Here is a 12,346-nt window from a genome sequence, read left to right on the forward strand (position 1 = left end):
GCGCTGGGACCGAGCAGCGGGAGCGCACCCCGCCGCAGGGATTCGAACCGCCGACCTTTCGATCGGCAAGCCCTAGGCGCTGAGGTTTTACCCACAGCGCCACCTGCGTCCCCGTGCAACTTTGGACTAAACCCTTAATGTCATTTCTAGTTATTTCTGTAATAATATATCTTGGTAAGTGTCAAAGTTCATGGAAATGATAGGCTGCTTGTTAATTAAATGCAACAATGTTTGCATACTGTGGCTCATGGTGTGTTTCTGATGAGCTTTGCTTTAGTGGTTGATACATTGTATCTGCCTCTACATTGTATCCCTCTCTCCACCCCATTCTGCCTACAGATATACCTAAATTTATTTGTAATCCTTTAAATACATACTTTTTATTTAATATGCTATGAAAGACATCAAGTCAGTAAAGGGAAAATGGAAGGGATTATTTGGATTAGGATGGCAACACACTCTCTTACTGTGCTCTACAGGAGAATGAGCCAGTCTCTGAATATCCAGCAGTGATTGTAGAGCCAGTACCAAGTGCCAGAGTCGAACAAGGATATGCTGCACAGATCTTTGTTTATGATGATGAAACTTACCTTCTTCAAGATGTTGCAGAAGAACAGGAAATCGAGACAGAAACTGTGAAAACAGGTAAACCTCTTTTCTTACTTCCACCCCCTAAGGATGCAAACATTAATCAGCTGGTATGCATCACTACTGTTTTAATTGCACATGATGATTCCCCCTTCCATTTAATGGGAACAGCTAATGAAAAGGAGATGGGGAGGAGGCAGGTCTGTTGAAGGGGAATATATATATATATATATATATATATATATATACATGCTCAATCAAGTAACATCATTATTATATCATTTTACAGTGCAAGTAAATTATATGGATACAGGGTATCATTCCCAAACATAGCAAAAATGGAATATGTAATATTCATTAGTGTGATGGGGTTCCAGCTTTTTCAAAGCAATCTGAGCTTGGCAGTACTATACTCTCCCTGCTTTGCCAGTTACCATTTCTGCTGCAATTAGTAGATCAACTGCCATTTCCAAATCTGATTCAGGAACTACCGTATTTTTCGCACCATAGGACGCACTTTTTCCCCTTCAAAAATGAAGGGGAAATGTGTGTGCGTCCTATGGTGCGAATGCAGGCTTTCGCTGAAGCCTGGAGAGCAAGAGGGGTCGGTGCGCACTGACCCCTCTCGCTCTCCAGGCTTCAGGAGAGCCCCACCGCCAGCCCCACAAGCTCGGGGGACAGCGGGGAGGCGGAACACCGCCATCCCGCTGTCCCCCAACTTGGTTAGAAGGCTGGCGGGGGGAGAAGCCTGCTCCTCCCCGTCGCCAGCCCCGCAAACTCGGGAGACAGTGGGAGAGGCGCAGCGCGCCCTTCCCGCTGTCCCCCGACTTGGCTAGAATGCTGGCGGGGGGGGGGGGAGGGAGAAGCCGGCTCCTCCCCGTCGCCAGCCCCGCAAACTCGGGGGACAGCGGGAGAGGCGCAGCGCGCCCTTCCCGCTGTCCCCTGACTTGGCTAGAAGGTTGGCGGGGGGAGAAGCCTGCTCCTCCCCATCACCAGCCCCGCAAATTCGGGGACAGCGCTGGGCTCCCGCTGCTTGCGGAGAGTTGCCTGCATGCTGAAGCCTGCGCGCGCTGAGCTCAGCGCGTCCAGGCTTCGCGGACCTCTCCGCAAGCAGTGGGAGCGCTCCCACGGCTTGCGGAGACTTGCCTGTTTGGGGGCTGGGGTCGGGGGAAGCTTGAGCTTCCCCCGTCCCAGCCCCGCACCTGGGGGGGAAAATAATTTCCCCCCCTTTATTCCCCCCCCCCCAAAAAAACCTGGGTGCGCCCTATGGTCCGGTGCGCCCTATGGTGCGAAAAATACGGTATACCTTTGAAATAATTCAATAATAATACATTTAGTAGAAAAATATTCTGTCTTTAGGCTTGTTGCTCTGCATATTGCACAAATGTGCTAACTTATCTTTCCTGTATAAAATCTGAATAAGCTTAGGATATGCTTTTCTTTACAGTTTGTATACCAGTCCAGTAGATAGCTTGTCTCTTAGGGTAAGATTATGAGGTTTCCCTTTTAATAATGGAAACATGGAAACAATGGCTATCTAGCCAACAGTTCTCGTTTAATCAGTGTCAATATGGTTCAACCTGCTTTTGGAGGAGGGCAAGGGAAGGGGAAGTGGAAAACTAGTTGGTGTTACTATGGTAGGAACTACTTCACATTCCCTTATGACACGAAATGAAAATGTCAAATATGAACTCTTAACTATGAGTGGAGATTTGCACTTTTATAAAGTGCTAAAAAGCTGTTTCCTTTGGTATCTTCAATACACCTTCATTTATGCTTTTCAATGTGTAAGCAAGACTTAAATTAATAACTCAATGTATTGGTTAAAAGCAAGGCAGTGAATTTATTAGGACTATAAACTAAATTGTAACAAGATATTTTTAATCTTCATTGCTCTCTGATAGATTTTTAGCACTGTAAATATACTTTATGGAGACGAAAGTTCCACTGGCATTTGTGGATTTATTTCTATATTATGCTTCTGTTTTAAATGTGCTAAAAGACTAGTGTACTCATAGAAAGTATAGCTGGCTTATAAATCTATTTTGACTTAGTACAATGAGTAAATAAATCTGCATTTATTTATTCATGAGTGAATTTATAAATTGCCAGCATTTAAAAAATTGTGTAACAATGTACAATAAAATTCTTATAACATCATAAAATACAAAACAAATGACCAACACTGAATCAAATTATTTATAAATGCTTAACCAAAGAAATGCAGGTGTAATGAAATATCAAGAATATAGGTACCTGTCTGATTTCAATTAGAACAGTGTTTTATAGTACTGATGCCACTATGCTAAAACTTTTTGTAGAAATGAAATGTTTAGGTTAATTAGTGATAACTGGAACAGTCAGGAAGGATTCTCCAAGTGGCTTCTGTAATCTGAGTGGTGTGTAAGGTACAAGGTGCTCTTTCAGGTAACTTGGATCTAGGTTGTTTAGGGATTTGTAAACTAACAGTAATACCTTGAGCTTAGCTTGGAAATGTATTGCCATTAGTAAGATTTGGATTTGTTCTAGTTCAACAAAGTACCAACAATTTAATATCTGTTTAATTCCTTTCACTTAGCCGTGTGATTAGTTATGGTCTCTTGATAGAATAAAAACACGAGAATTGCTTGCTGGATCAGGCCAATGGCTCATCTGGTCCAGCATTCAGTTCTCACAGTGGCCAACCAGATGCTTGTGGGAAACCAGCAAGCAGGATTCGAGCAGAAGAGCACTCTTGCCTCCTGTGGTTTCCAGCATTTGGCATTCAAAAGCATTGCTTGTGGATCTTCACCAAAATGGCATACTCCAGATTCCACAATTAGGTGAGATTTGTATTTTACTCAAGATCCAGCGACAGTGGCGGACTTTGGGTATTATGGTGTTTTGTGCAAGGCCAAAATCCCACTCACAAAGGCAGGTAAAGAGGCACCCAGCTTTGAGAAGAAGGATCAAGTCACAGCCTCACACCTCCTTCCCAAAGTCCAGCGCCTTGCTTACCAGGATTTGAGCTGGCGTCCCCTTGGCTCAGCTCCCGGTGTGTGCGCACCACTCACACAACCCTAAATCCACCCCTGCCAGCAAGCCTGGTCCCAGCCAACACTCTCCTCGTCCCATCATGCAACATGCCATACTTATTTCAAAAATTCTCGAGACATAAAGAGGAGCTTGTGATATGGTATGGAGAGGATGCTGCTAGAAATGAGGTAGAGAGAAAAATGGCTATATGAACTAGCCATGCACAACTCTAGATTGTGCCCTTGGACTGGAAGACAGAGGCAGCACACTTTTGAATACTAGTCATTAGGGAACAGCAGTGGGAAAGGGCTGTGGCACTTGTCTCCTTCCCATAGGTATCTGGTTGGCTAGTGTGGAAAACAGGATGCTAGACTAGATAGGTTTTTGTTCTGATACAACAGGGTTGGCCTTTAAAATCTCTCTCTTCCCGTCCCTAAAGTTCCATCACTTTAGTTCCTGCTTTGAGGTAAGCTAGTAAGAATCCTGAAAAACACGCTTGAAGGAAAATACTTCCTTCTTTCTATAGCAGCTACTATTGTGCTTCACTTAGGTCAAATGGTGTCACTAATTTCTCAGAGTAGATTTCTTTTGCATGAAGCAAGGTTATAGGTTCTGACATAACTGTGGCCAGCGTTTAAAGAACTGCACACCCAAGAGAGCCTTTGAACTTCTCAAGCAGCACTTCTGCATGCTGTATTGCAAATTTATTATGAAAATGAGAGGGAAATATCAAAAGTAGTTTGTGATTTGGCATGGAGTGGGTGGCTCTTTTTCAAAGGAATGCATTCCACTGGGTGTGTACAAATGGTATGCTTGGGATTTCTTTTTTTTCTATAGTAGGCTTTCTAAAAATAATTATGTTTGAACCTTAAGTGGGTTTACAAAAGTTCTTCCAAAAGTTAAAAATGTATTTGAACGTACTGTTTTATTGTATAGAATCATAGAATAATGGAGTTGGAAGGGATCCCAAGGGTCATCTATTCCAATCCCCTGTAGTGCAGGAATCCTGCCCACAGCCATCCCTACCTAGGTGGGCTTGAACTACCAACCTTCTGGTTAACAGCCAGATGCACTGTGCCACTGGGGCAATAAAGGAGTATTCTGTAGCACACGCCCAAAAGACATGTTCATATTAGAACATGGACAGTAAAAAAATTGCGAGGCATTAAAACAATCTGCTTTTAAGGTTTGAGAAACAATCTTTAAAAATTATATTAGTGTTTTCCTTTTTGAATACTGAACATAATCAAAGTAATGGCTTGATGCAGTGAAACATACCTGCCTACTTGAAGCTGTGGGCTTACATAGAACTGAGAATCATGTTCACAAACAGGCTGGCACCTTAAGACTAAAAGATGAGTTGAAGCTTTCATGGAAATCTTAATCAGGGAAGAATGAAGCGCTTTTGTGAGTTACAGTTATGGTTTGGATCCAGGGGATTGTAAACATTGAGGACAGAGGGAAATGAAATGCAGAAAGCAGATGGTGAAAATTGGCATGTATCATTGATAATACATTGACACAGACATTCTAACAATAATATGCCAATTAACACTTTTAGTGTGATAAAAATCCATTGTCCTGATTCAGCAATGAATTTCATGATGAATTGCAATTAATCAGATTCATGCTGCTGTTTTACTCCAGTATGGTCCTCTTAAAAATTAGTTATTAACTTTCCTGTGAAACTGAAGTGTTCCACCACTGGTTTTTTACTATTTCATTTCTGATTATGATTTGTCTTGATTTATTCTTTTGCATTCAAAGCTTTTCTGGATAATTTGAAATAATTGTGAGTAGAGCTTATTTAGAGGCTCAGTAGGCAAATATTTTTCTGACATACAAAACTTAGGCTCTTTACTTTTTTGCCATTGATATAATTGCTCCTGTCCTCTTCTCTGACTCCCTCTTTCATTTATACGTCCTAGCAAAGAAAGTCGTAAGTTCAGGACAAGTAGTCAAGCATGTTTTTAACTTCTGTTATTTGGTTAATTTAATTTGAACATGGAACTTATTATTGGAACATTTGTTGGTCTTGAGTGTAAATGAGCACACTTGATGCTTGAGTTGTTGCATAATAAATATAAATTCCAATTCTATTAGTATTTTGTGCTGAGGGCAAACTGTTATTTTAAATTCCTTTGTTGTCATCACTAATAAGAGGGTGTACATATTTCTCTTAAAGAATTCAGTGACTGTGATCCAGTGATCATGTGAGCTGAACTCAGCTCATGAAATTCTTCCACTGGAAGAAAGTGGTGGTGGGATGGCAGTTTTTGCTGTTATCCAAATAGGGAAACATTCTTCCTAAAGTGAAGTAAATGTAGTTTGCAGCTTCTTGGAACATGTCTTAAGTAAGGATATTATAGCATTTGGCTTCCTATTTGGGGAGGAGTTCATATGGAATGCAACTCTCTGCTTTCTCATTAATTGTGCCAGAATTGGTGTCAATTTGATATTTTCAGAACATTGAGATGGGAGTGGTGACTTATTTTTGGGATGCCATTCTTCTTCTGTGTTTTTCACACTGCATCAGAAATCCTCCCTGTGGCATAAACAAATTTTTACCTTTTTAAATGAATATTATTGCCACAGGGGGGTAGAAGACCTGCATGAATAATGGAGATCTAAAGCAGGAGCACCTCTTTTAGTTACCTCATGATGGGGGAATAAAATTGATCCAGAACAGTGTTGGTATGTATAGCTTTTTGGTAATATTTTACATAAATGAATAATGCATTTTTAAATCAGGGGTGGTATAGCTCTAGAAAAGCCCTTAATCCCTTTTAGTAAAAAGTGTTAACTTGTATATTCTAAAAGAAGCTTCTTTCTTTTTCAGATTACTACTTATACCACTATTATGGAAAGCTAATTTTATAACTACTTCAGACTTTCGTTTGTTTGCCACTTACATAAACACAAATTTCAAATATCTTCCTCTGGATTTTTCAACTTCCTGTTTAAAAATAATAATGATTTTATGGCTGATGTAAATAATTGGTTGCCATCTGCAACATCAAATCAAACCTTGTAGTAGTGGACAGTTTACTGTATTATGTTTATGTATCAGGATCCTACTCTAAAGAATCCTTCAAGTTAATTTTTGGACTGCTGGTGAAATATGTGATTTAAACCCTTTAATCTGGAAATTTTGCTCTTCATGCCAATTTTGTTTCTTCACAGTCAAGATTTTTAAAATAGCATTACAGAAATATTTTTGTACCCTTGATCCTTGGGGGCTCTCAGAGAGCTCACTGCTGCATCAGTTCTCTCTGCCTCTTCTTGTTTCTGTACCATGGTAAACCAAGGTTTGGCTTAAAGTGTTCTTCAAAGTCAGACTAGTGGTTAACCTATCTCCTTAATCAGGAGCTGTAGCCAAGGTTTCTTCAGTAACAAAACCTAGGTTTGACAACACACTAACCCAAACCTAGGTTAGTTGTCATGCTGTGCTAAGTTACAAGGACCAGGGAGGACAAAGTAACTGCTCCTTCCTCCCTGGAAGAGCACATGTTCTCACTAAACCATAGTTTGGCTTAGCTTTATGTGTGAATAGCACACCTGAGTGTGCTGATGCAAGTGAATTAGTTTATTATTTATTAAATCTATATCCTGCCCTTTCTCTCAGATGGGTCCAGGGCTGCAAACAATAAAGAAATAAAGACACTGGATTCTATCTTGATGACTGAAAATTTTTCAGGAAGCTGGAGTTCATGTCTCCAATTCTGGCCTCAGCTCTACCAAGCCACATTAGCACCAAATTTGTGCAGCTTAACTGCAACAGTCCTTCTGCCTGTTATTGAACACTTAAAAGCGTAGAACCAAATGGGATGGGACCATAAGGGAATGTAGCATCTTCCCAGGTTTTGTTGATATAGATCTGTGGGTATTGCATCCTGTTTGCGGACAAACGGCGGCTCCCTCGACCTATAGAGCAAGATGAGCGCGCAACCCCCGAGTCTGCGACTGGACCTAACAGTCAGGGGTACCTTTACCTTTTTACCCCTGATTTAATCCTAATAAATAGAAGCAGGCAGCAGTACTGATAATAGCAGTGTGTATATAACCTCATAGCCTATGTTTCCTCTGAAATGTCATACTGATTTCAGTATCTTTCAGATAAATGTGATTTGGATCGCAGCTATCATCTGCTCTTGAGTTCTACTTGTTGCCGAATTTTGAGAAGTGGTTTTGTTTATTGAATGTATATTAGTTATAATAGTTTGCCCTCTAATTTGGTTGTGATGTGCTTATGGCACATTGTTTATAGTACAGTATATGCTTATAAGAACATAGTTTAAAGAAAATAAATTGTGGGATAACCAATCACTTCCATTTCTGCCTGCATATTGCTGGTTGAAACTGGATCACAGAGAAGTTTGCCATTTGCAAGACAATTACTTGCATCCTAATGGACAAGGTGGGATTCATCAAGGGCAGTTTGACAACTTATGCAAGGCCTCTGAAATGGAAGGGGGTGTGGAAATGATATTCCTCCTCTTTGGCAGCTCTGCTTATGAATAAACTTTGACCTTAAGGAAAACTAGACAATGTGGTTGAGATCAGGGCAGCAGTTCCTCCGTTGACAGGACCGAATGCATTTCAAGCAAATCCGGTCGGGTTGTCCAAAAAGACTTCGGGTGCCCTTGCCCTCTAATTTCAGAAGTCCTTTTAAGGCGGCCTTTTCGGGACTCCGCAGGAACCAATGCAAGGCTGCTAATCTCACCGGAGAGAACCCGGGGCGCTATCTCCATTCCTCAAGCGGCACCTTGGAGAAAGAGAGAGAGGCGTCGTTCAGCCCGGAGGGGGACGCGCGGGAGGCTGGCGAAGAAGCGGCAGAAGGAAAAGCGGCTCTGGAGGCGGCGTCGATTGCCTTGAGCCGCGGGCACCTCCTTTCTGTTGGCATCCCTGACACCTAGTTGCATGGAAGATAACGGAAGAGGCGAGAGATTTTGCCTTCCTCCAGCTGGACCGACTGAAGTAGGATCCCTCCGACCCAAGAAGAACGGCATCTCGTCGTGACTGCGGCGACCGACTCCTGTCCCTGCTGTAGAATGGGAGAGCAGAAGAGGGAGGAGGGCGAGAGGGAGAGCGAGCGAGCGAGCGAGCGAGCGCCCGCCCGGCACTTCCTGTCTGCGAGGCTGGCGGCGGAAGGATCGTGTGCGCCCCGCTTGAGGAGGAAGCGCTGCTGCTGCTGCTTCGCCGCCGCCGTTGTTGCCGCTACACGCGCGGGGGGAGGGAGGGAAGGAAGGAAGCCGAGCGGAACCTTTTGCGTGGCTGGCTGGCCGGCCGGGCGCGGGAACGAGCGCGCGGAGATAGATCCGGCCGAGGCGCCCGTCGGGTTGGCTCGGCTCTTAACGCGGGCGGGAGCGCGCACGCAGGCGCGCGCCGACCAGCCGCGGGGGCCCGCGCGCGCGCGCGGCCGAGCGCCAGGGAGCCCCTGCGGGTCAATGCGAAGCCGCCGCCGCCGCCGCTCGCTCCAGCGGCATAAACATGGCGACTTCCCTGCATGAGGGGCCCACGAACCAGCTCGACCTGCTCATCCGCGCCGGTAAGCGGCGCCGCGAAATGGCGGGGCGGGAGCGGGGTGCTTGGTAGAAGAGAAGGGAGGCGCTGGGGGTGGGGGGGGGAGAGAGAGAAGCGAAGGGCGGGTGATGCGGAGGGAGGCGCGCACGCCGCTCGCTCTTCCCGGGGGCGGCACTGGCGCCGGAGTAATGGAGGAGGAGGGCGAATCCAGGAAGTGATCACCTTGGCGTGCTGGGCGCGTTAGCAACCTGACCGCGCTGCGAGCGGGCAGCGGTTGCGGGCGGCGTGCTTTGGGCGCTGCTGTTGCGGCGCCGCCGCCGCGCTTCTTTTTGCAGCCCGGGACCAGGAAGAGCGTGTGGCGATTGTTGCGCTTGTCCTCCCGCCAAGCAGCGAGCCACGCCGCGCTTCCCGAGCAGGGAGAGGCGGCTCCCCTTGCAGCGCCTTTCCTTCCTGGTCCCCAACAATTGTTCCCTTGCGCCGAGGTGCCTCTGGCGGGTGCAGGAGCCACGACGGGCTCAAGGTCCTCATTTTTTGGGGAGGCGCTTCTTGCCCTCTAAACTTTGCTTTGCGCTGCGAAGGGTGTGGGAGCAGCCGGGGCCGGGGGGAGACGGGGGCATCGGTACTGCTGCTGCTGTTCCCGGGGCGAACGGCATGTGCCGCCTCCAGCGAGGATATTTAGCTCATTTTCTCCCCCCCCCCCCTCAACCACCATAGCGGAAGCGCCGAGCTCCCTCAGGAGCCCCTGTGCGCGGGGTGGGGGGGAGGGAGTGACGGGCCTGGCCGGCCAATCAACTGTCAAGAATGTTCGAAATCAGAATGCTACCGTCTTTAATGGGCGGGGCTAGGCTCCTTCAAGCCAGTAACAGCGAGGGAGAGGTTGAGTGGCAGCGCTTTCTGGCTCTGACAATGCGAGCACGGAATTGGAGGGAAGAGGAAGGATTGTAAATACGGAAGCGAGGGCGGGGCTGGTGTGAGCGCGGAGGGGGGAGGAGGAGCAGAGGAGAGTCGCAGTGGGGTTTACAGCGTTCATAAATGTCCTGCGCAGGAAGCGCTGCTCTTCCTGGATCTGATAACAGGTAACGGGGATTTTTTTGCACATCTAGGACCAGAACGTTCTTGCCTCTTAATTAATTACCCGTCGTTGATGATACAGAGAGAGCTTCAGTACCACCCCGAAGTAGCTTTTGTGACTACAATTCCACTAACCACTGCTTTTCGCACAAGTTTTAATTGAGCTTCTAGCAATAACACCACAAAATTTCATACTGTTGTGCGAAGGACAAGTGTAAACGTTTTTACATTAATGGTAAACTTCATTTGGAGTGTCATAAATATATCAGTCATAATTTCAATGTTGGGTGTAAAGGTTTTGTTATCCCAGCATAAAAATTTATTATTCGAACACCATTGTCTTCCAAATAACCTCAAAGCTGTGGTTATTAATACTTTTTAAGCTATATTGTTTTATGGATCCATTTCATTGGAATGAGATTAAAAAGAGTGAAGTTTAGGTGAATTCCAAGTATGTACAGGCCATTTTTTTCCCTTTGCCTTCTTCAGCTACTTTTTGTGTCGCTTATTTAGTCAGGAGACTCTTTCTGTGAGGCAGTGTGGATATGCTCGTCTCCTTTTTCATGTGCATACTAGTGTTGAGGACACCAACAACATTGGTGTTCAGTAGAAGTAGTTTTCTGTTCTGGCTGGCTGGGGGTTTATGTCTGTGCACTGCTTCTATGGTTCCTTTGTAGCATAAGGGTACCGTACATGTAAACTTTTATTTTTTTAATCAAAGGTAGACGTGGTCTTTTCAATGCCCTCCCCCTGGTTTGGTTTCCAAGTGTATCCTCATGCTGCATACCCAGTTGCTACTACAGAGAGTTATATAGTTACTTGCCTGCTGTTTCACTTTGCTTTCTGCCGCAGATAAGCTACTTCTACTATGATATTACAGAACATTTATAAATATTTTGATCACTAATGGGGAAAATTCAGTGTACAGAATGATGTAGCTTCCACAATGGAAATGACTGCTTACTTGGACTGGAGAAATCTTATGCTAGATCTCTTCCAAGGAAAGTGAGAGAGGGAGGGAGGTGGAGAGAGAGGAGGAGGAGGCAGGGAATAGAGGGAATGAGAACTCTTGAAGAAAGGTAGCCTGGGGGTGGAATCTTTGCATAGAATGGTACAGGGATACTTGCCTATGGATGGGGGTTGGGAAGCAAGCTAGGGAACAAAGACCCAGGAGTGGGGTAGGGTTTTATTTTCTATATTTGAAATAATCAGCCAAATAGTGGCTTCAGGGCTCTAGAACTTATTAATATGGCTTTCTAAAGCAGTCAGTTGAAGATATTGTGTTCTACCTGCTTTATAAACATGTGTTGCTCTTAGGAAGTTGAAATTCTGGCCATAAATATTAGTGAAGAGATTTTATTTCACTAAAGTTCGTTCACAGCTTAAATGCACCTGGTGTATGATGTAATATGGACTAGATATTACTGACCTATGTGCTGCCTATCCCCAAATACACCAGAACACACTAAATTTGTGTTGAGAACCACACTGGCAGTAGTCTAATAGCAGAATCCAAGCTCCTGGAAAAGCCAAGAATTGGACAAGCCTGCACTCAAATGCTCTTGTGCCACCTAGCAAGTTTATGGCTGTTGAATGATTTGTATAGAATTTGTGCTGTGTCTTTTTTCCGATGTGGGCTCTAATTCCACTGCTTACTGAATCGATCAGTTTGATCTGGTGTGTCTGCTGGTTACCTATAACTTGGGAGTACATGTTCACAGGTTTGGAGCTCAAGTGAGGGACTTGGACTATAGCTTCACCCAGGAGCAGAAATTGAACTAGTGTTGCCTACTTCCTAATGCAGCACCCTTGACCATGAGCCACCCCATAGAGCAGAGTTTCTTCATTCTGCACATGCCCGTTTATGTTTTCAGTTACCACCATGTCACTTCCTGCCTCCAGTCCCTCATATTGCAAAATAGTTACTACTGTAACAAGAGCCTATGCAGATAAATTGTGAATTGTACAGAAACATTGTCTTTGGACAGATGATAAAGCTCAGAATAGGGAATGGTGCCATCTACTGGGGAGCAGGATTTGAACAAGTCTCCCAGTTCCTAATGCAATATCCATGGAGCTGAAGCATGGGGCTAAGTGTCATGAAGAAGTAGCTGCTCTTTATACTTACCAACCTGACAAGTTATGGTTG

At 44.8% G+C, this 12,346-nt stretch overlaps 1 protein-coding gene across 3 annotated transcripts in view; it reads left to right on the plus strand.

The window, feature by feature from the left end:
• The window catches only part of ELF2 (E74 like ETS transcription factor 2), a 42,327-nt gene that overhangs the window by 17,090 nt on the left and 12,891 nt on the right, over positions 1-12,346 (plus strand). For 2 of the 3 annotated variants that reach the window (XM_083755729.1, XM_083755730.1), the window contains exon 3: positions 480-645. In XM_083755729.1, coding sequence (XP_083611855.1) covers positions 480-645 — 166 coding nt within the window. Of the gene's footprint in view, positions 1-479; positions 646-8,836; positions 9,152-12,346 lie in introns of those variants that run through there. The other variant, XM_083755731.1, reaches the window with a different exon arrangement.

Source organism: Podarcis gaigeae (assembly GCF_964106915.1).
Source record: "Podarcis gaigeae genome assembly, chromosome: 9".
NCBI classification, from domain to species: Eukaryota; Metazoa; Chordata; class Lepidosauria; order Squamata; family Lacertidae; genus Podarcis; species Podarcis gaigeae.